At 47.1% G+C, this 24,192-nt stretch overlaps 1 protein-coding gene across 8 annotated transcripts in view; it reads left to right on the forward strand.

Annotated features, from left to right (window-relative positions):
• Window positions 1-24,192, forward strand: part of DNAH7 (dynein axonemal heavy chain 7) — a 275,290-nt gene that overhangs the window by 184,050 nt on the left and 67,048 nt on the right. For all 8 annotated transcript variants that reach the window (XM_050969448.1, XM_050969447.1, XM_050969454.1 and 5 more), the window contains 3 exons: window positions 2,823-3,052; window positions 4,111-4,441; window positions 10,442-10,788. In XM_050969448.1, coding sequence (XP_050825405.1) covers window positions 2,823-3,052; window positions 4,111-4,441; window positions 10,442-10,788 — 908 coding nt within the window. The remainder of the gene's footprint in view (window positions 1-2,822; window positions 3,053-4,110; window positions 4,442-10,441; window positions 10,789-24,192) is intronic.

A 24,192-nucleotide genomic window follows, 5' to 3' on the forward strand; every position in this document is an offset into this window, starting at 1 on the left:
AAAGAGGAGTTATATAACTACTCAGCCTCTCTGTTCCCCCACCAAGTCCCTCCTGGAGCAAAGGATTTTGCTCCCCCAAAAAGGGTCGAAGGAGAAGGAAGGGCTGGCTAGATACAGCTCTTGTTTCCTGCCTCTTCTTGAGAACATGTGAGAGAGTTCCAGGCTAGCTAGAGGAGGGAGAGAGCTCATGCAAATAAGCTCCCATCTTTCACATTCCACAGCTCTCTAGCCTGATCCTGCCCTTTCTCCAGCTTTGAAGCTCTGCAGCCTTCTGAAGTTTCTCCCGTCCTTGGGTTATAGTAACACATCTGTACAGCTCAAAGGGAGAGGAATGGTAAACTCTAGGCAGCTTTTGACTAATCTTTCAAAAATATCAAAATCCTGTTTTTATTTGGAGGTGGATGATTCTTTCACCTTGAATCCCAGAGAAAGTTTAGTGGCAAATTATCTTTCAAAGTATCTTTTGAAGTGGTGAAAAACAATTTAAAATGAATCAAATAATGGATTCAGTTTGGTGAGTAATTAAAAAGACACTCAGGATGTTTACTACAGTTAAATTTAAGTGTGGATAAAAATGAAGATATTTCTTTATCTTTCCAGTTTTTAGCACCAGTTATTTACACACATAGATATATAGACCTTTCTGCAGAATCCTATTTACCAGCACAAAGTCTTACTGTTGGTAAGGAACAGAGCAAGTACAGTGATGAGTGCACTTAAGTTGAAATCATTATTATTAATTTTACCAGCCTGCAGTCAATTGATAAATCACATATTAATATCTGAGAAGTGGTTTATGAATTTTGGGAAGGTATGAAATTCTGTAAAATGCTTACTGATATTTGGATATGAATAATTTTTTAAATGTGTGATATTAAAAAGCAAACCAACAAAAACAAATTGCTGAATATGTTTTTAATGAGTACTGTGCTGGATACTGACAAACTCAACATGCTTCATTTATCACCTACTGTGTTCTAAGAAGCAAAGAATCAGAGTTGTAATCCAGAATTGATTGTTGTAACTTTGTCTTGCAGATCTGCCACTGAAAACATATTTTTAAATATTCACATCAAAATACTTTTTAGTATTTACATCTCTTTAACTTGTGACTGCAGGGTGCATGCACATATAGGCCACAATCCTGAAAAGACTTACTTGACACACACTTAACTTTTTCTATGTGAGTAATCAATGGAACAACTCGTGTAAAGTTAATCATATCAGATAGTCTTTTCAGGTTTGGAGCAATAGAAAATTCTGTAAATTCTATGTACGCAGATACAAGTGAGGCATAAATAGTGTGTGATCATTCACACATCCTTCTTCCACAATCTGTAGAGCAAAAAGTGTAAGCACTGATTGATATAAGCGTGGTAAGTTCCTCTGAGATTCTTCATTTTGCTAGGTAAGCACTGGGCCATCTAGAAAAGTTAAAAGTTTAGTTTTCTCATGATAATAATGAAATTAAAAATAAATCTTAATATCCAACTTCAATATACTCTGAAAGCAAGACATATGTTTGTGTAATGCAATACATTTTCATATTTCAGTCTAATAACTGAATGTATTAGTATTATTGTGTACATTTTCTTGTGCAATTTTGCCGTTGTTAGTTTCTGTTTTAAGTATGATTCTGTTCTGAAAAGTAACTGTAAACATGACAGCTCTTTACTCAATAAGCCATTTCCCCATATGTCAGTCATATCTTTTGATTGTAGTAATTAAAATAAGATTGTACTACTTTTTACACCTTTTAGCCATGAAGAGTTAAAACTACTAAGAGAGTATTATTCCTTCTTGTGCATTCTCAGCAATATTGTTTACTAAGCTCCAGTTGGTGATACCTCTGGAAACCCATTAAAGGTTGCAAAGAGGTAATTTGAAAAAAATGGGGTTTACTGAGAGCCCAATTTGGCTAGCAAAATCTTTATTATAGACAATGATGTTCAAGAAGGAAAAAACCCAAATGGACTTGCAGGGCCCAAATTGAGTTTGTAGTGTTAGCATTTAGAAAAAAGACAATTTTTTACTTGTAAATCAGTGTTGGTAATATGGAAATCAGTGAAAAACAATTAACCAAGAATCCCACAATGACACTTCTATGGAGTCACTTTTCAAAGTGCAGCAGTATTTCAGAGTTCTTCTGTACCCCAGTTTACATTTGAATTCTGTTTATTTGCCTTATATCCAGCTTTTAAAGTTTTGAAATAAATGTTAAACTAAATATGTTTTTAAAAGACAGTTTTACTTTTTATAGAAACAATGAAGCAGTTTTTCTCTGCGGTAAATTTTGTTTAAACAAAATTCAGGATTTTGTCCCCAAAATAAGCTTTCATTAGGCAATGTTATAGCCATTCTTTATATGGAAAGTTTATGGAAAGAAAGCATATACGTGTTTATTCTAATAAAATTCTAACAAATTGGTAACCTACTGTGCATCTGCGTATTGGACGATTTGAGGGAAAGTTTGCCCTTTGTTGAGCCTGGCAACTCTGACTTTAATGGTAGTTGTCCATCATGCCCAAAGACAGAATTTGAGTCTTTTTATTTTTCACAATAAAGCCCCAAATATCTGATTTCTATTTAATCAAAGGTTGGTCAGATCTTTATGGCAGCACTGTGTACCCTGCATTGCATTCACCCTACTTATTTGGAGCCCCATTTTTCTGAATTTTCATATTGAGGGAAGGCCTTTCAGAAAATTAGAGTTGTTCTATATTAGGTTTTCCTTTTTTATGTGAATGTAGAAATGAAAAACTCTCCATGTAATACCTATTTGTACGATAGGTGAAGTAATATTATGTTTATTTTAAATTTAGACATGGCCTGAAGATGCATTGCAAGCTGTTGCCTCTCGCTTCTTGGAAGATATTGAAATGTCAGAGGCAACACGTGAAGGCTGTATTGATATGTGTAAAAGCTTTCACACTTCTACCATTGTTTTGTCTGACCTGTTCCATACTGAGCTTCAAAGGCACAATTATGTTACACCTACCTCATACCTGGAATTAATCTCCACTTTCAAAACCTTACTGGAAAAGAAACGCACGTAAGGATATATAACATGCACTTTGCTAGGGGAGCCCAAAGTTCCCTTAAAATAGTATTTTCTACATGTAATTAATTTGTGTAGCTAATCTAATAAAAAAGTAAAGTATACTCAGATTGCCATTTCTTGGATACATCTGCACCCAGTTTATATTTGGTATCCCATTAGGCCAGTTCTAATATTCATTATTCTAATATTCATTATTAAGTTGATGCCTACTGATACTTTAAAATATCAGTTCTTTTGATGCAGTCGCAGACCCTAGAAGTTACACCTGTTCTGCAGGGTGAATACCACTGAGTTGCTGTATAAAGACACTCCCTTCCTTCATGATGGGTGGAGTTTTAGGTCTCTGAGACTGTATGTAAGCGCTGAGGGAAAATAAAAGGACTCAGGGACTTAGTATAGTCATGCAGAATCTAGGGATATTCCTCTAGGTCACCAGTGTGCCTAGGTCAGTAGTGATTGAAAGTCATTACCATCTGAAGACTCTTTCTTGTCTTAGTGAAAAGAATAGGAAGTTTCAGTTCCTACTTGTCCAGAACCTCATTATTTCCTCTTGACTAGTGCAACCTCCTCTTCTCTCACCTTCTTGATGCACAGATTATCCCCTCAGTTCCATATAAAACATAGCTATTAAAATAATATTCCTGATCATGTAACCCCCTTCTGTGTCCTTCTACTGGCTCCTCCTCCACCACATCACATTCCAACTTCTCATCCCTAAGGGCCTTTGTAACTTTGCACCCATCTACTTTCCCACCTTTGTTTTTTATCTTGTCACCCCACCTCCTCATCTGTTCATACAGTAAATCCAGCCTTGATCACTCACTTGTCATTTTTTGTACCTTTAAGGCACTTTTACATTACTGAAGTAGCTTAAAGGAGTCTGAGGGCAAATGAGACTCAGACACGAGTACTATATTGCACCATCTGATGGGCAAATAAAACGAGATGGCATGGTGTTTGAATTTTAAGAATGATGTGAAATTAGAAATTTGAGAAATGGGGCTAAGAAAATATCTGTAAAATTAAGCATTGCTTGACATTACTTTTAGTGAGGTGATGAAAATGAAAAGAAGATATGAAGTTGGCTTGGAGAAACTGAATTCTGCTGCATCACAGGTGGCTTCGATGCAATATGAGCTGGAAGCCCTTCAGCCTCAGCTAAAGGAAGCTAGCAAACAAGTTGATGAGATGATGGTGGTTATTGAAAAGGAGTCTTTGGAAGTAGCTAAAACTGAAAAAATAGTGAAAGCTGATGAAGCTGTGGCGAATGAGCAAGCTATGGCTGCAAAAGCAATCAAAGATGAATGTGATGCTGATCTGGCACAAGCCTTGCCGATTCTGGAAAGTGCTCTGTCTGCTCTTGATACTCTGACTGCACAGGTAAAGCTAACTTTACGTATTTATACATTGGCCAGGTATTCAGACTAACAAAAACGTAGCATGTCTGCCTTCAAAGAAAAATTGAATATGCTGCATGGCTATTAATTGTCAGATTTCATGTTATTACTGAATTAAAAGTTGCGTAATTTTGTAGCATTTGAAATTTCTTAAAACATTTAGTTTCAAAATCGAAGGCATTATTTTATTTTCATTCCCTGTGTGGACAGCTATAACATAAGCTAGTGAACTGTAACACTTATATGCTCTGGAGGTATAAAATCAAACATTTCTCACTAGCTATTTTAAAATTCATAAACATCATAATATTCTGAATCAACAAATGACAAGTTAAAAAGAATCTGCTTCTTCCTGCTTGCTTCCTCAGCAAAACTACATATTTACCATGTAATTGTTTTGACATATTCACATAGATATCTGTTCTTTCACAGACTAGAAACAGAGGCTGAGATTCTGTGCTGCACCTTTAACTTGCAGCCCAAGGGAGGTACTGAGGGCTAAGGTGGCTTTATGCCACCCTTATGCTCTACCCAGCTGCTATGATGCTGGAAAGAAAGAGGTCCCAGACATAACTTATATAACCCTGCAGGCTAAATTCCCCCTAAGCTGCGCAGCTGCAGCCTATTTAGCAGCACGCAGGTGCTCAGGAGGCCACCTAGCCCAGCCCCCAACCTGCCACGGCCGGGGTGCCCCTCTCCTGGCCCCAACTCTGCTGTAGCCCGGGGCTGCCATGGCGGGGCGGCACGGCATGGCCCCCACCGCAGCCAAGGTGCCCCTGCCCCTCCCCCTCCCCAGGCCCCTCCTCCAATCCCAGCATGGATCTGCTGGGGCCAATGGAGGGGCACCTATCCTGCAGCCCCAGCCCCAGAGCTGCCGCGGAGGGGAGAGGCATTCCCCCTTTCCCCCCCAGCTCAGGTGCTGCTGTGGGGAGAGAGAGCCGGGGGGAGCCCTGGAGCACCCTCCTGCACCCAAATCCCTCATCCCCAGCGCCACCCCAGAGCCTGCACGCCCAGCTGGAACCCTCACATCCTGCACCCAACCCTCTGCCCCAGCCCTGAGCCCCCTCCCACACTCCGAACCCCTTGGCCCCAACCCCACCACATGAATTTTGTTGTGTGTACCAGTATGGAGACGACACATCACCTCCATATTGTTATACATAACAAAATTCATTCTGCACATGAGTAGGAAAAATTAGAGGGAACACTGCCTGGGTGTCAGTCTAAATGACAGCAGTCACTCTATGGCCACAGCTGTGTCTGTCATTTCTACAGCACTACAGGCAGTGGCTCTGCCTCCAGTACACACCCTTACTATGCCAGGAATTGCACGAGGACTCTTGGAGGCCAATCTTCCACAGTGCCTGTGCTAGGGGAATCCTCTTCCAACCAGAGCTGGGTCTTTTCATGCCCCTTTACAACACTCCAGACCTTTTGCCCCGTGGACTGAGTGGGGAAAAGGATCTCTTACTTTCAGTGTCAATATAAAGGTTCTAGTGAAAGCCATCCTTCCACAGTAGACCCATATGGCTGAGAATAATTCCAAGAAAACAACATTATTCTTTGAGTGCTGGTCCTTATGTGTATCCCACTGTTGGTGCACTTTGTGCTCCATGTGTCTGGAATCAGAGAATTTTGAAGCAGCATTTGTTAGTCTGCACATGTACCCTTGCTCTGCTTGTGTCTCCAGCTGAGGAGATAAACGGCGGAGTGGACCGACCACCTCTCTCGTTCCTTCTTACCGCTGCATGGCTTGGGTTGGAACCTGCAGTGTCAGAAGCTTAGTCTTCCTTTATTCTTCAACCTGTAAATATATATGTAAATATTTTATAAAATAGTTTTTAGAATTTTATCCGTTAGTTTTAGCTAAGTTTTACAGTTTGATAGATTCTCCATTGTGAGGAATTCCACCCTCACATACACATCTTGATATGGTTACTGGACTATGGCCAGGACTCTAGGCTTCAAAACTGGTTTCTTTCACATGCTCTTTCCAAGTCAGTGACAACCATCAATGCTGCCTGTATTGCCTTGTGGAAGCTCAGATTGCAGCAACGTGTGATATCTGCTGCTCTTTCCCCAGTCATACTTTAAGAAGCACTTAATGGAGAAGGCCATGAGGCCGCACTTGGACCCAGGCCAGGGTACCCTCCCACCCATATATTGGGCTGACTCAGCAAAGAGTGTGCCTCCTTATGCAAGGTCTGACTTAGCAGTGAGGAAATCTAGCCATACAGATCCCTCACTAGGTACTTGTCATGAGGGCAGGGAGCACTCTCATAAACACAAGAACAAATCCTCCTCTAAATCTTCTTCAAAGAAGTCAGATACAGCCCTGCCTAAGTTGAACAAATCCTCCTGCTCCTCCCATGAAGACTTAGAACGTCCTAAATCTTAGGGTCTTGACAAAAAACCCCTAAGTCGGTACCAGACTATGCTCTGGCAGCAATGGTGCCACTGATACCAACTAAGTCTAAACTCTGGAAACCAACAGTACCACCAAAAAGCAGCCATTGCAAGCTTCAATCAACAGCTGTACTGGGTCTGCCTCATGCAACTGAGGCACAAACTATGTCTGCTCTGTTGATCTGGGCTGATAGGACCTCCTCACACTCCAGGGAGAGCAGAGTCTTACATTCCACCTGATGCCATCTTTCCTTTGCCGGATCCCCAATCATCCTCCTTGCCCCCAACTGGCCCATACAGTTTTGGTTCCCGAGTCTCCTATATATGTCCTCTTGGTCACTGATCAACCCTCATTCCTTTTCCAATCACCTGACAAAGGGGAAGGGCAGAATCAAGCATCTCAGCCTCCTACTACTCTGGCTCGGGGTAGTTTTGGGTGGCCATTAACTCTAGAACATTCATGCTCTGAAACCATGCAAAACATTCTTACTAGAAGTTGAAAGGATTCTACTAGGAAATGTTACATAGCCAACTGGTGTTAACCTGATTCTTTCCCTCAGAACAGCTGGTCTTTCCATCAACTCTTTATGGGTTCACCTGCCAGCAATCAATGCATACCACCCACCTTCACATGGTCACTCAATTTTTGCTCACTCACTGACTACCAGGTTCTGGAATTGCCTAGTTAGAACTTTTCTGGCAGTAAGAAAACCTTATCTCAATGGTACTTAAATCTTGTTCTTTCAGTGCTCACCAAGCTGCCCTTCAGACCACTAGCTACCAGATGTTCCATGTCTCTCCCATCTATTAAGGTTGCATTCCTCATAGTCATCGCCTCAGCCAGAAGGGTGGGTCAGCTTGGAGTATTGATGGTGGGATCTGCCTTACATCATATTCCACAGAGACAGTTTCATTGTGTTTACATCCTAAGGTCACTCCCAAAGTTCTTTTAGAATTTCACCTAAATCAGTAAATCCTCTTACCTGTGTATTTTTCCAAAACTACATGCATCTGAAAAGGCGGGGAGACTTCATTCCATTGACATGAGACAAGCCTTAGCCCTTTATCTACAAAGGGAAAAACCAGTCAGAAAATCTCCCAGGTAGTTTATCACCACAGTGGAGTCCATGGTCAGGCTCTATCCTCTCAGAGGATCTCTAAAATCGATCTCAGGCTGTATCTTACCCTGCTATCAGATGTCGCATCTCCCTCCCCTTTTGGGGTAAGAACACAAGCGACGTCAATGACATAACTTTAAAAAGTACCTCTACTTGACATTTGCAAAGCAGCTATGTGGAGTTACTTCTGCTGACCTGAGGCATGATGCTCTAACACAGGACTCCTCCACTGATGCATCCTTTGGAACGGTCTTTCTTCAAATGGCTCAGCTGCTTGCATTCTTGCAGCCTCTTCCTACTTGAGTAGTGCTTCTCAGTCACCCAGAGTGGAATACACACAGGGATCAGCACTCGAAGAAGAAGAGAAAGTTACTTCCGATAGAGTAACTGGAGGTTCTTCAAGATATGAGGTCCCTATCTGTTTCCACTACCTAATTCCCTTCTGCTTTGCGTCTGTGACCGGAGTTCCAGGGGAGCCATGCTGAGATTGCTCAATCAGGGCAAATTGCAAAGAATGGGGCAGATGATCCCCCAAACTGGTGGCTATTCTAATACTTATTCACCAAGCCAGCAACAAAATAGCTTCTACAATTCCTTACTGGTTACCCAGAAGCCAGAAATACAGTTCCCTTAAAGCCACCCAGCCTTGGGCTCCTACCCAGACAGTCACTTCAAATATGATGAGGATTACTGAAAATCTTGTTCATCATACAAAAAATTCTATCAGTCCCAAAGGATTGGATACATTACCCATCAGGTCAATGAATATTTCAGATATTACCTAAATACACACTTACAGCCATATCTTATTAACTAAACTAAAATGTCTTAAAAAAGAAAAGAGAGCGAGCATAAGTTAGAAGATCATTATACATACAGATATGAATAAAGTTCTTAGGTCAGTTTCATAGTAGAGATGGTGAGCTTCAGAGGTGCAAAAAGTTCTTTCAGAATCAGTTCTGTAGGTTATAGTCCAATGTCCAATATCAGGGTGATCCACACTAGAGTTGGAGACCTCAGTCTTGTGACTCAAACTTTCTCCAGCAAAGCTTAAGTAGATCTGAGATAACAGGATCAGACCCAAGAGTTCCTTTTATAGTTCTCTGCCAGCCTCTTGAGAGTGAGTGCTGCTTGGGTGTCTTTGAAGTAAAACTTCCTATTTCCTAAGCACCACCAGTGATTAGCTACATTGGTAACTGCCCATCAGTGGCGCTAGAACCTTTTAATAGTGGGGGTCCCCCCAGCCCCCATACCCCTGTCTGCGATGCCCCCAGCTAGGGCTGGGAGCAGTGCCAGTCTCTGGGAGTGGGGGGACCTGGACAAGGATAAAGGGAAAAGGCTGGGGGTGGGCATGAGGCCAGGAGCAGAGCCCCAGGCATGGGGCCCACAGCCTGGATCCTGTGTGTGAGGTCAGTAGCAGAGCCCCAGCTGCTGAGCTAACATCTGGGACCCTGAAAGTGGACGGTTGGGTGCAGGGCCCTGGGCACAGGGCCAGCAGCCGGGAAGCAGACTGTCAGCCAGGACCTCAGCCCAGGGCATAGAGGCAGAACCAGCTTATGGAGCGGGGGAGGGGTGGAAAGTCTTTTTCCCATTGTTCAGACCCAGAGCTCCTTTCCCAACTACACTTCTTTGATTCACTGCTAGTTACTTCCCATTAGTGATGAATGAGAAGAGAGGCTGTGCTAAAGAATGAGAAATTTCTTACTTGATAATTTTCTTTCTGTTAGCACCTTCTCTCCTCATTCAGCCTACCCTGGTAGTCTGATAAGTGACCACAATACAAATAGAATTTTTTTCTCAAAGGAGAGACTTAAAAATATAATTGTCTTAAGGTTAATTAAGACATTATATCAAGTTGTTGTCTTAGTGCTAATAATAGGTTGCTGAAATGTTTCTGTCTCTGGAATAACTCTTCTGGTGGCCTGAACCAAAGGTTGGAACTTAGGCCTGGAGCCTCCAGCAACAATATTGGACTGCCTCTAAATTTCATAGGTATGTGGGTAGGCATTAAGGATTAGTGATGAATGAGGAAAGAAGCTGCTAATCCAAAGAAAACTCTCAGGTAAGAAATTTCTCATTCTCTAAACTAACTGTTGATTAGATTTCAAGTTTGATCATCTTTGTTTAAATGTCAGTATTTTTTTCAACCCATGTAGTGCCATAATGCATATTCTGGAAGAAGGGGCTAAACAGACAAAACACTGTTGTCTTCCTATACTTAAAAATGAAAGATTTAAAAGGCAGATACTACTAACAATTAATATATAGTATATTTGTACAGTGTACATTAATTTTTGTCTGTGATCCTGAGATCACATTGAGTTTAAAATACCAAGTATGAGTCTAGCAAACATGTATGGAAAAATAGTACTGTAACATACATAGAATGATTGTGATATGTTAGAAAAGGAGTCTAATGCTATTTCTGAAGCAGTAATATTTATGTCATTTATTTTAAGGATATCACAGTTGTGAAGTCCATGAAGAGTCCTCCTTCTGGTGTCAAGTTAGTTATGGAAGCTATATGCATCCTGAAAGGCATCAAATCAGATAAAATTCCAGATCCATCAGGCTCAGGGAAAAAAATAGAGGATTTCTGGGGTCCAGCAAAGAGACTTCTAGGTGATATAAGATTTCTGCAGTCGCTTCACGAATATGATAAGGACAACATTCCTCCAGCTTACATGGCCATCATCAGGAAACAATATATCACAAATCCTGAGTTTGTACCAGACAAGGTTCGAAATGCTTCCACAGCAGCGGAAGGTCTGTGCAAATGGGTCATTGCCATGGATTCCTATGATAAGTAAGTAAGCAAGCATTTGTGTAAAAATAAAATCCAAGTGAGTTTAGTCTGTTCTAATACTAAGAGGGATTTAAAGTTCATTGGAAATTCTAACTGGCCTGACATATTCACTGGTAAAGATTATGAGGCAGCTATTTAAAAGGACATATAGGGTCTGATTTTCAAATGTGGGTACATTGGATAGGATGAAGGAGGCAATATCCCATCTCCAGTAAGCAAAGAGTTAATTCTGATTTCTCTTCCCCATCCTTGTGGCACAGGTCTTCAGCAGAAGGGTATTAGAATGCCAGCGGGAAGGAAGGGCTCATCATTTAGTTTCTGAGGACTGGGTTAAACCCCACATTGGAAATTGTTTTGTTTGTATTTGCTTACCCTGATGAAAAAAAACCTTGCTGATTTCTGCCATATCTTATTTGTGCTGAGTCACCCTACCAATTTACAGTGTCGCTATAACACATCCCCAGAGCCTGGATAAATCTATCAAATCCACACTTAGGTGCCTAAACTCAGCCTACAATCTGAAAATAAGTAGCAAAGGCCTGAGATGATAGGAATCTTTCCACTAAATGTAACAAAATTTAATGTATTATTACATATTCTTCTTCGAGTGTTAGCTCATGTTGATTCCAAGTAGGTGTGTGCCGGAAGGTTTTTCCAGTGGTACCCATTGGGTTGGTTTAGGAGCCTATGGAATCATGCCTTCATGGTGCCGTATATAGGCCCTGCCAACCCACCGCCTCTTCGGTTCCTTCTTACTGACTGTGACAGTTGGTTGGAACGCTCGTTCTCTCTTGCTTTGGCAAGCCCTTTCCCTAGTGATCTTCTGATCATTCCCTGTAAATAGTTATAATAGTACTAATTGTCTAGATAGATAGTTTATGTATATGTAGTTCACAGGGTTATCCCCTTCCTACCACCCACCCCCCGGGGCATGCTTCGGTCTCCGGGGTTTAAACCCTGCACAGCTTGTAATAAACCTTTGCCCAGGAGCAACCCTCACACTTCTTCCCTGAAGTGTCTGGGGGAATCTCATCAGAAGGACCATTGTAAAATCTGCAGGGTATTCTGCCCCAGGACCTCAAAACAGAGAGATCAACAGTTGAAAATTTTTCTGATGGAGGCCACCATTTGTCCTCGCTTGGAGCTGAGTTTATCCGAAATGATATTTAGCACGTCTGCATCAGTGTGGAGCATGCTGGCATCGACAAGGGAGGCCTCAGCGCTAAGAAAGGACTCCAGTAGAGACTCTCAGCACCGGGAGAGCTCTCTGTAGAGGGGCTCGGCTCTTACTAGCGTGCCTCACTGCTCCCAATCTCCAGTGCCCCATAAGAAGAAAAAGAAGTCGGACACAGGGTGCTCACCCACTCCAAAACTGAGGCGAAAGGACTTGAGTGCAGTTCCACTCCCACCGGGCCACCTAAGCACTGTACCACCTAAGCTTGGCACTGTTGACTCCTGTCCCAACAAGGGGTCAATTGAGTCTGAGACCGATGGATTCCCCTCTTCAGGAGAGCCGTGGAGAGGCTTTAGAGTTGCCCTTCATGTCTGAGACCTTTGAGGTGGCTAGAGAGCTTATTGCCTTCACGGCACCATCTTCTCCAACCAGGCGAGACTGGGCCTGAGAACACTGGCACCACAGAGATGCTTGGCACCATCCCTTGGCAAACTGGTTATGGTACCGTGCCGGTCACCATCACCTTGGCATCACTCCCAGACCAGCAGTGCTGCCACACCAGTCCCCTGTTTCTTGGCACCACTCTCCAGCACTGACCGGCACCACTCCCCCATGCTCCTCAGATAGTGAGTCCTCTCCATTGGACTCAGAGGCGGAATTGTACACATTGTAACAAAGTTCCTCCTCTGCTCTAGTGGGTCCTGTGCTTATTGGCAGATTTGCTCGCCTCAGAGATTCACGGCAGCCCTCAGTTTGGCCACTTCCATGGCTCAAATCTGCCATTCACTCAGCTAACCTCATCACTGGCCAGCATGGGGAAAAAGAAGAACAATCCTCGCAGTCTCTGATGATCCACTGAGTGGGTTGGGAAACAGACCAGAGACCTTCCCCTCTGGTGGTACCCACAGTCCAGGTCAATTCCTCCTATGTCTGATCAGGAGTTGGGAGGTTTGGGGGAAACCTGGGCCCTCCCTCTACTCCGGGTTCCAGCCCAGGGCCCTGTGGATTGCAGCTGTCTAGAGTGTCTCCTGTAACAGCTGCATGACAGCTAGAACTCCCTGGGCTACTTTCCCATGGCCTCCTCCCAGCATCTTTACTCTCACCACAGGACCTTCCTCCTGGTGTCTGATAATGCTTGTACTCTTCAGTCTTCCAGCAATATGCCTTCCCACTCTCAGTTCCTAGTGCCTCTTGCTCCCAGCTCCTTGCACGCACCTCACTGACTGAGGTGAGGTCCTTTTTAAATCCAGGTGCCCTGATTAGCCAGCCTGTCCTAATTGATTCTAGGAGCTTCTTAATTGGTTTGAGCAAGTTCCTGCTTGTTCTGGAACTGCCCCTATTACCTTACCTAGGGAAAAGGGATCTGCTTAATCTGGGACTAATATATCTGCCTTCTATCACTCTTAGCCCACCTACTTCCTGGATACCAACAGGATCACTCTTCTGTAGCCATCTGGCCTGACCCTGTCACAGTATCCAGACTGAGCCAACATAGGTCAGAATGGAGGTGCTCAAGGTTAGACATGGGCCAGCAACAGCAGTTTCCCCTATGCCGTGGCCTGCACAGTGGCAGGTGCAAGTGCAATGGCTTTTTGGACACCATGAGTGTTCCACCAAGCCCAAACGTCCTATTCCAGGAGGTCAGTGTCAGCAAGCTCAGAAATCTATGCGCCTCCCCCACCTTCTTCAGTGCAGGACCAGCTGCTCGACTCCATACCGGTCACCACACCGGAAGAGCTGGCACTGTGTGACCCTCTCAGTGAGGAAAGGAAGAAGCACAAGCACAAACCAGTTCCTGTTAGAGCCTCATTCTCCTTGTCGCTGGATGAAGTAAGTGCAGGAACGTCTTCTACTCCAGTGCTCGAGGATAGCAGGGTCCACCAACAGCTCCTAAAGAGAGTGTCCCAGAGCCTGGGACTCCAGGTTGAGGAAGCTGCCGAGTCCTTGGACCCCATGGTAGACATCCTAGCTCCCTCAGGTCCATGCCAAATTGCGCTGCCACTCATTAAGACAACTCAAGACGCCACTAAAATGTTGTGGTAGACCCCTGCCTCTCTGCCTCAAATCACGAAGAGGACCACCGGGTGTTCCACACGGTAGAACTGGAATATTTTCTCCAATTCTCCCTCCCATCCCCCTTCAGGGACCCTTCTCATGAGCAATTTCTAATGCAGAAGGTGCAGATGCTCCTAAGAACCAGGACAGTAGGCGAAGTTCCTCGGGAACTAAGGGGCAGGGGATTCTATTCCTATTACTTCCTAATCCAGAAAGCCAAGGGCAGTCTCAGACCCATTTTGGACCTCCAAGACCTCAACAGGTTCATGAAAAGGTCTCCTTGTCCTCTGTTATCCCCTCACTGGATCCAAGCGACTGGTATGCCATCCTCAACTTCATAAGAGCATTGCTAAATTTGAAACAAGCCAGGGCATTCCTACCAGAAGCACGGTTCCAGATACTTTGTGGCATTACAGAGGGTCTCAGACAATACCTTACCACTATGGCATGGAATTGCTTGAAGCTCCTTGGACACATGGGTGCCTGTACGTATGTAGTACAACATGCCAGACTGAGGCTCAGGCCCCTCCAGGCTTGGTTGGCATTGGTGTATTGGCCAAGCCTGGACAGCCTGGATAAGATAGTCACGCTTTCCCTGGCTGTGCTTGAGTCTTTCTTATGGTGGCTCAACCCGCAATGTAGAGAAATATGAAGTAATGCACACTGGAAAAAATAACTCCAACTATACATACAATATGATGGGGGCTAATTTAGCTACAACGAGTCAGGAAAAAGATCTTGGAGTCATCGTGGATAGTTCTCTGAAGATGTCCACGCAGTGTGCAGAGGCGGTCAAAAAAGCAAACAGGAAGTTAGAAATCATTAAAAAGGCTGAGAATATATTATTCCCCTTATATAAATCCATGGTATGCTCACATCTCGAATACTGCATACAGATGTGGTCTCTTCATCTCAAAAAAGATATACTGGCACTTGAAAAGGTTCAGAAAAGGGCAACTAAAATGATTAGGGGTTTGGAGAGGGTCCCATATGAGGAGAGATTAAAGAGGCTAGGACTCTTCAGCTTGGAAAAGAGGAGACTAAGGGGGGATATGATAGAGGTATATAAAATCATGAGTGATGTGGAGAAAGTGGATAAGGAAAAGTTATTTACTTATTCCCATAATATAAGAACTAGGGGTCACCAAATGAAATTAATAGGCAGCAGGTTTAAAACAAATCAAAGGAAGTTCTTCTTCACGCAGCGCACAGTCAACTTGTGGAACTCCTTACCTGAGGAGGTTGTGAAGGCTAGGACTATAACAGCGTTTAAAAGGGAACTGGATAAATTCATGGTGGTTAAGTCCATAAATGGCTATTAGCCAGGATGGGTAAGGAATGGTGTCTCTAGCCTCTGTTTGTCAGAGGATGGAGATGGATGGCAGGAGAGAGATCACTTGATCGTTGCCTGTTAGCTTCACTCCCTCTGGGGCACCTGTCATTGGCCACTGTCAGTAGATAGGATACTGGGCTAGATGGACCTTTGGTCTGACCGAGTAAGGCCATTCTTACGTTCTAAGGCATGTGCACAAGAGTATCTTTCTCCAGGCCACAACCCTGGTCATGGATGCATCAGTGGTGGGGTGGGGAGTGCATCTTGGAAGGCTCATAACTCAGGGCCTCTGGTCCCAAGCGGAACTCACGCTCCACATCAGTTCGTCTCGCTTGCTAGACCTTCCAAGTCCACCTGAAGTGGAGATGTGTATCAATGATAGACAATACAGCAGTGGTGTTTGATATAAACCTACAGTGGAGCACAGTCCTCTCTCCTATGCCAGGAAGCTCTGTATAACACTCCTGGAGGCATCCTACCTCCCAGGTTCTCAGAATGAGTTGGTGGACCATCTTAGCAGATCCTTTCACAACCAGGAGTGGTCCATCCACTTGGACATTGTGAACAACATCTTGCAGTGGTGGGGAGTTCCCCAGAAAGATTTGTTTGTGATGAGGCACAACAGGAAGCATCTGTAGTTCTGCTCCTTCCTGAATAAAGCTGGGGCTCAATCGTGGATGCATTCCTCCTTCCCTGGAAGGGCTCTCTCTTCTATGCATTTCAACCCATTCCACTCATTCACAAGGTGCTGCACAAAGTGAGGAGAGATGGATGTTCTGTGATATAAATAGCTCCAGCCTGGCCCCATCAACATTGGTACACCATGCTCCTGGAATTGTCAGTGGAAGCTCTGGTTCTTCTTCGAGTGCTTGCTCATATCCATTCCAATTAGGTGTGTGCGCGCCGCGTGCACGTTCGTTGGAGACTTTTTACCCTAGCAACATTTGGTGGGCCGGCAGGTCGCCCCCTGGAGTGGCGCCGGCATGGTGCCTGATATATACCCCTGCTGGCCCGCCCACTCCTCAGTTCCTTCTTACCGCCCGTGTCGGTCGTTGGAACTGTGGAGCACGGCTAGCTGTTCTCCACCTCCCTAGCGTTTCACTCCTGTGTAGTATCGTGTATATAGTTCTTTTATTGTAGTTGTAGTTAGTGTTTAAAATTAGTAATTTACAGTTCTGTATATAGTTATAGAGGATCGGGGGTTCACCCCTTTTCCTCCCCCCGGTACCGGGGCCCATGCCCGGTTCACCGGGTTTCAAACCTTGTGCGGCCTGTCATCGGCCAACGCCCACAGGAGACCCGCACAACTCCTGTCTGAGGTGCCTAGGCGAGTCCCACCTTGCGGACAAGTGCCGGATCTGCAAGGGGTTTAAGCCCCGGACAAAGAAAGAGCGGGACAGTCGCTTAAAGCAGCTCTTGATGGAGGCAGCGCTGACTCCCCCATCGTCGGCACCGACTCCGGCACCAGGACCAAGCGTTTCCTCCTCTCCGGACCGCCCGGCACCAACAAGGGTTTCGCTTCCCCGCCCTTCACCGGCCCAACACCCCAGCCGGCACTGCTCCCTCTCCCCGAGGAGCAAGAAGCACAAGGCTCCTGCGGCACCTACAACTGCACCACAGTCGTAGCGTACTTCCAAACCAGACCGCCTGGCACCGTCATCTGCTGCGGCACCGAGTATCGCTGCACCATCGATTCCAGCTCCTCAGGAGCCGTTGAGTCCGGTGCCTCTCAGCTCCCCAGCACGACCTGCGGTTGAGCTCGTCGCGCCCTCCACACCGGAGACCTTCTCCGTGGCACGCGACCTCATCGCTCTCACAGAGCCCGAACTGCCCCAACCCCCGGCACCGCCGGTGCGGGTTATTCAGTCGATGGGCAAGCCCACCATGGTGCGGCCGCGTTCGCCGGGCACTACCGAGCACCGTCGGTCCCGCTCCAGATCGAGAGACTACTCTCAGCATCGTCGCTCAAGATCCCGGCGCCGCTCACAGTCCCGGTACCATTCCCCGCGGCACCGGTCGTACTCGCAGCACCGCTCGAGATCCCGGTCGCCGTCGTACTACTCTTGGCACCGGTCCAGATCGCGGCACCAATGCTCCTACCACAGCCATTCCCGGCATGACAGCACATGGCACCGGTCGACCTCCCGGCACCGAGCTGGTAGCAGGTCCCGGTCCCTATCGAGATACCACCACGACTCCCGGTACCGCTCACCGGCACTGTGTAGAGGCGAAATCTATGGGTGCAGAGGCCTGGCACAGTCATCGTCAGCTCCTCCGTGGCGTTCACGTCACTCGTCCTCCTCTCCACAGGCGGACGGCGCCTCCTACGGGGGTTCTGATGCACAGGCCCACCTGGACCATGGACCACCGCAGTGGTCCTTTTGGACGCCTTGGGCCTACCACCAAACCCAGGGCGAGCCATTGGGCCCAGCACGCTCCAACCATTCGGAGCACCGTGCACCAGAGGCCACAGTCAGCCGGCCTCCCCCCCTTGGGTACGGAGGAAGACCCTGCGCATCCCCTGGCACAGCAGGATGTCCCAGAGATGGAGATCCCTCAGGACGAGGCTTCCGTACAAGAACCACTCCTCTCTGGGGTATCTTCTTCCTCTTCCCTGGATGAGGCGGTAGCGGGCACATCATCATCGGAGCCCCCGCCGATTGATCTCCGGGCACATCAGGACCTTCTGCGGCGCGTTGCCCAAAATTTAAACCTTCCTGTAGAGGAAGTTCCTGAAGTGGAGGACCCGGTGGTCAGCATACTCTCTGCAGAAGCACCGACCAGGGTGGCCCTCCCCTTCATCAAATCCATCCAGGCAAAGGCGGACACTATATGGCAGTCTCCGGCCTCCATCCCACCCACAGCCCGCGGAGTGGAAAGAAAATATATGGTGCCATCCAAGGGGTATGAGTACCTCTACGTACACCCCGCCCCCTGCTCGTTGGTGGTACAATCAGTTAACGAGTGGGAGCGCCACGGCCAGCAAGCTCCTGCGCCAAAATCCAGAGAAGCTAGGCGCATGGACTTGCTGGGCAGCAAGATTTACTCTGCGGGAGGCCTTCAGCGCTGTGTGGCGAACCAGCAGGCCCTCTTGAGCCGATACAGCTACAACACCTGGGAGGCTGTCGGCAAGTTCACTGAATTAGTTCCCCAGGACTCACGCCAGGAATTTTCAGCTCTCCTGGAAGAGGGGAAGAGGGTCGCTAGGACCACACTGCAAGCATCCTTAGATGCCGCAGATTCGGCAGCCAGAACGCTGGCATCTGGTGTAGCCATGCGTCGAATATCGTGGCTTCAGGCTTCCGAACTACCGCCCGAGTTGCAGTATACAATCCAAGACCTGCCATTCGACGGGCAGGGTCTTTTCTCTGAGAAAACAGATCCCAGACTACAGAGTCTGAAGGATACCCGGGTTATCATGCGTTCACTGGGAATGCACACACCTCAGACTCAGAGACGGCCATTCCGCCCACAACCTTAGCGCCCTTACCCCCCGCCTCGACCCAGACAGGATTTTACCCGGAGACGAGGCCGCCCGAACTGCAGACGTCAGTCGGGTCCTCAAGGGGGTAACAATTTTGGGTCTGCCAAACCACCGCAGGGACCCAAAGCAAACTTTTGAGGGTGCGCCCGAGAGCAGTATACCAATCCCCTCCCTGGATCCTCTTCATTTTCTCAACCGCCTCCACCCCTTCCTGCCGGCGTGGTCCCAACTGGCCTCGGACCGTTGGGTCCTACACACGGTGGAGTTTGGATACTGTCTTCAGTTTATTTCTCCACCCCCCTCCCATCCTCCCTCCTCGTCCCTCTTCAGGGACCCCTCTCATGAGCAACTTATCATCCAGGAGATTCGCAAGCTCCTATTCAGCGGAGCTATAGAAGAGGTGCCGGAAGAGTTAAGGGGCAAGGGGTTTTATTCCCGGTATTTCAGGGAGCTGTTTGTGAGTCTAGGCTTGACCATCAACCCAGACAAGTCCACTCTGGTGCCTACACAGAGTTTAGAGTTCATCGGGGCAATGCTGGACTCCAACCTTGCGACAGCCAGTTTACCCCTGCACCAGTTCCAAGCCATAGTTTCCCTGGTCAAAAGTCTACAAGCCTTTCCGACCACTTCTGCTCGAACGTGCCTCGCTCTCCTGGGGCACATGGCGGCATGCACCTTCGTCATGAGGCATGCAAGACTGCGCATGCGCCCGCTGCAGACCTGGCTCGCGTCGGTCTATCAGCCAGGCAGGGAAGCCATAGACACAATCATAACGATTCCACCGAATGTTCTAGATTCCCTCGGCTGGTGGACAACGTCCTCCCAAGTGTGTGTGGGCCTACCGTTTCACCTCCCCCCCCAGCCCTCCGTGTCCCTGACAACGGACGCATCCTCGCTGGGCTTGGGTGCCCACTTGGGGACCCTGCGCACACAGGGTCTCTGGTTGCCAAGGGAGCTAACGCTCCACATCAATGTGCGCGAGCTGCGGGCAGTCCGATTGGCATGCCAAATGTTTCAACGCCATTTACACGGCCGTTGTGTTGCGGTGTTCACAGACAACACAACGGCCATGTATTACATCAACAAGCAGGGCGGGACTCGGTCCTCCCCTCTGTGTCAGGAAGCAATACGCCTGTGGGACTTTTGTATAGCCCACTCTATACATCTAGTGGCCTCCTTTCTCCCGGGAGTATGGAACAACCTCGCGGATCACCTGAGCAGATCCTTTCTATCCCACGAATGGTCCATCCGTCCGGACGTCCTTTATTCAATTTTCCGGAGGTGGGGGTTTCCCCGCATAGACCCGTTTGCCTCCAGATCGAACAGGAAATGCCAGGTGTTCTGCTTTCTACAGGGTCGCTCCCCGGGCTCCCTGTCGGACATGTTCCTGATCCTGTGGATGGGACGTCCTTGTTACGCCTTTCCACCCTTTCCTCTCGTCCACCGAGCCCTGATCAAGCTCCAGAGAGACAGAGCCCACCTCATCCTGATCGCTCTGGCTTGGCCACGGCAGCCCTGGTACACCATGCTGCTCGACCTGTCCCTGGAAGACTCAATTCCCCTGCCTCTTTGGCCGGATCTGATCACGCAGGACTTCGGCAGGATGTGCCATCCGGACCTACAGTACCTCCATCTGACTGCATGGCTCCTGGCTGGTTAAGCCAGTCGGAGTTGCGCTGTTCCGCAGTAGTACAGCAAGTGTTGCTGGGCAGCAGGAAGCCTTCCATGCGTTCAACCTACCTCGCGAAATGGAAGCGCTTCTGCCACTGGTGCAACCAGCACGGCCATTCTCCACATTCCGTATTAGTCCCCGCTATTCTAGACTATGTGTGGTCTCTCAAGCAGCAGGGATTGGCGATCTCCTCTCTACGAGTACATCTCGCGGCTATATCCACCTTCCATCCGGGCGAGGCTGGCAAGTCAGTTTTTTTCCCACCCTGTGGTGTCAAGATTCATAAAGGGCTTGGAGTGACTATACCCTCAGGTCAAACGGCCTACCCCTACTTGGGACCTGAACCTTGTCTTAACCAGGCTCATGGCACCCCCCTTCGAACCTTTAGCCACATGCTCGCTGCTGTACCTGTCCTGGAAAGTGGCCTTCCTAGTCGCTATCACCTCGGCTAGACGAATCTCGGAGCTTCGGGCACTGACTGTGGACCCTCCATATACTGTATTCTATAAGGACAAGGTACAGCTGCGACCACACCTGGCGTTCCTCCCTAAGGTCGTCTCCGCCTTTCATGTTAACCAGGACATCTTCCTGCCAGTCTTTTGCCCAAAGCCGCATTGCTCCAGACGGGAGCAACAGCTCCATTCTTTAGATGTCCGAAGGGCTCTCACCTTCTACATTGAGAGGACCAAATCCTTCCGCCGTTCACCTCAATTGTTTGTGGCAGTGGCGGAACGCATGAAGGGCATGGCAATCTCCTCCCAGCATATCACATCCTGGGTAACATCCTGCATTCGGGCATGTTACGACTTGGCCCATGTTCCGACGGGTCCTCTTACCGCCCATTCTACCCGGGCTCAAGCTTCATCTGCTGCGTTTTTGGCCCATGTTCCCATACAGGAAATCTGCCGCGCGGCCACCTGGTCTTCCGTACACACCTTTGCATCACACTATGCACTGGTCCAGCAGGCTGGAGACGATGCCGCCTTTGGCGCAGCGGTTTTACATTCTGCAACGTCTCGCTCCAACCCCACCGCCTCGGTAAGGCTTGGGAATCACCTAATTGGAATGGATATGAGCAAGCACTCGAAGAAGAAAAGACGGTTACTCATCTTTGTAACTGTTGTTCTTCGAGATGTGTTGCTCATATCCATTCCACACCCGCCCTCCTTCCCCACTGTCGGAGTAGCTGGCAAGAAGGAACTGAGGAGCGGGCGGGCCAGCAGGGGTATATATCAGGCGCCATATCAGCACCACTCCAGGGGGCGACCTGCCGGCCCACCGAGTGTTGCTAGGGTAAAAAGTCTCCGACAAACGTGCACGCGGCGTGTGCACACCTAATTGGAATGGATATGAGCAACACATCTCGAAGAACAACAGTTACAAAGGTGAGTAACCATCTTTTACCCTGCCTCTTCTTCCAGACCTAATCACCCAAGATCATGGCCGCCTTCAGCATCGCAACCTTGAGTCTCTCGACCTCACGGCTTGGAAGGTTCTTGGCTAAACCCATTGGAGCTCACTTGCTCGGTTCCTCTTAGGGAGGTCTTTTTTGGCGGTAGGAAGCCATCCACTAGGGCCACCTACTTAGCCAAGTGGAAGAGATTTGTGATTTGGTCCTTACAGAAGCACACTTCTTCTCTGCACTCATCAGTACCCTTTATCTTGGACTATCTCTTGCACCTGAAGCAGCAAGGTCTCTTGGTGTCGTCAATAAAGGTTCACTTGGCTGCCATTTGTGCATTTCACCCAGTGGTTGCCAGCTGATCAGTCTTTGCTAACCCAATGGTCGGCTGATTTTATTAAAGGACTTGACAGGTTATATCCTCAAGTATGACAACCGATCCCTGCATGGGACCTCAACCTGGTGCTTTCGAGAGTAATGCCCCCCCCTTTGAGCCCCTAGAGACATTCTTACTACTCTGTCATGGAAAGTGGCATTTTTGGTGGCAATCACTTCAGTTAGGAAGGTGTCTGAGCTTAAAGCCCTAACAGCCGAACCTCCTTACACAATCTTCTGTAAGGACAAGCTGCAGCTTCAGCCTCATCCAGCCTTTCTTCCTAAGGTCATCTCTCAGTTTCATGCCAATCAGGACATTTCCCCCTCCCTTTTTTTTTTTTTTTTACTTTAAGCCACATGCTAACAGCTAGGAACAAAAGCTCCATTCCCTGGACATTTGGTGGGCGTGGGCCTTTTATATCGAATGGACGAAGGCATTTTGGAAATCGAACCAACTGTTTGTCACAGTAGTGGACAGGATGAATGACCTCCCAGTGTCTTCCCAAAGAATTTTATCATGGATCATGTCCTATATCTGGGCATGCTATGATTTGGCAAAGATATCTGTCCCTGCACTGACAGTGCACTCCACAAGGGTGCAGGCCTCCTCAGCGGCATTCCTGGTGCAGGTCCTGATCCAGGAGATCTGCAGGGCTGTGACATGGTCATCAGTCCACACCTTCACTTCTCACTATTCCATTACTCAGCAGGCCAGAGACAATGCTGCATTTGGCAGAGCAGTGCTTCAGTCAGAAAATCCATGATACTGCTTGAGAGTAACCTACTGGGAATCAACATGAGCAAGCACTCAAAGAATTAAAAATGGTTACCTACCTTTCGTAACTGATGTTCTTTGAGACATGTTGCTCATGTTCATTCCAAGACCCGTCCACCTATCCCTCTATCAGAGTAATCCATCAAGAAGGAACTGAAGAGGTCCTCTATATGGTGCCATGAAGGTGCAACTTCAGAGGGCGTCTAAACCAACCAAATAGATAACGCTAGGGGAAAACCTTCAGGCAACTGTGCATGTGGCATGCACACATCTACTTGGAATTGACAAAAGCAACACATCTTGAAGAACAACATTATGAAAGATAGGTAACTGTTTTTTACTGAAGCTTCCTATCAGAGTGTGACATTCCCCAGGGTATAATCTGGACTGTTGAACAGCTGTGTTCCTTCAGTTCCCCAGCCTTGGGTACCTTTTCTCTGCTTCTCTGGGTGGTCTGCTCACACACAGCCTCCAGCATGTAAATAACTCCCAGTTATCCTGTATGAGTGCTATAATCAGCCACTCTTGAATTACACTGAAGAGCAAAACCAGAAAATTCACAGTCTCCGACTTTTCTCCAGAAATGTGGGTTTTACTGCCCAGCCGCCTCCTGAGCAACACAAGCAAACATAAAAGTCCATCATTTTATTAATAGAAAATGATATCCACAAATCCTGTTATCTCACATGGCGTTTCCCCAAACACACTAGTTTAGATCAAACAATAAAACAAATTTATTAACTACAGAAAGATAGATTTTAAGTCATTACAAGTAATGAGACGTAAAAGTCAGAATTGGTTACAAGAAAATAAAAGTAAAATGCAACTAATACCTAACTTAACATGCTAAGTGAATTCAAAACAAAAGTCTCTCTCACCACACACTTCAGTAGTCTTACTGGCTTAATTCCTTTCATACAGGATCCCTCCCTCAGTCCAGAGCTATTTCTTTGTTCCTCAGGTGTTGTGGCTGCTGTGAGTAGAAAGAAAGGGAGGAATAACTTGGGGCATCTGTTCCCCATTCTTACACTTTGAGAATCATCTTCCTCTTTGACAATCATCTTCAGCTGGAGTTCAGGAGACAGAAAGTCTGCGGGGATGGGAACCTCCAGCTGTTTCTTTGCCAAGATGTAA

Source organism: Gopherus flavomarginatus, chromosome 10, assembly GCF_025201925.1.
Source record: "Gopherus flavomarginatus isolate rGopFla2 chromosome 10, rGopFla2.mat.asm, whole genome shotgun sequence".
Taxonomy (NCBI): Eukaryota; Metazoa; Chordata; order Testudines; family Testudinidae; genus Gopherus; species Gopherus flavomarginatus.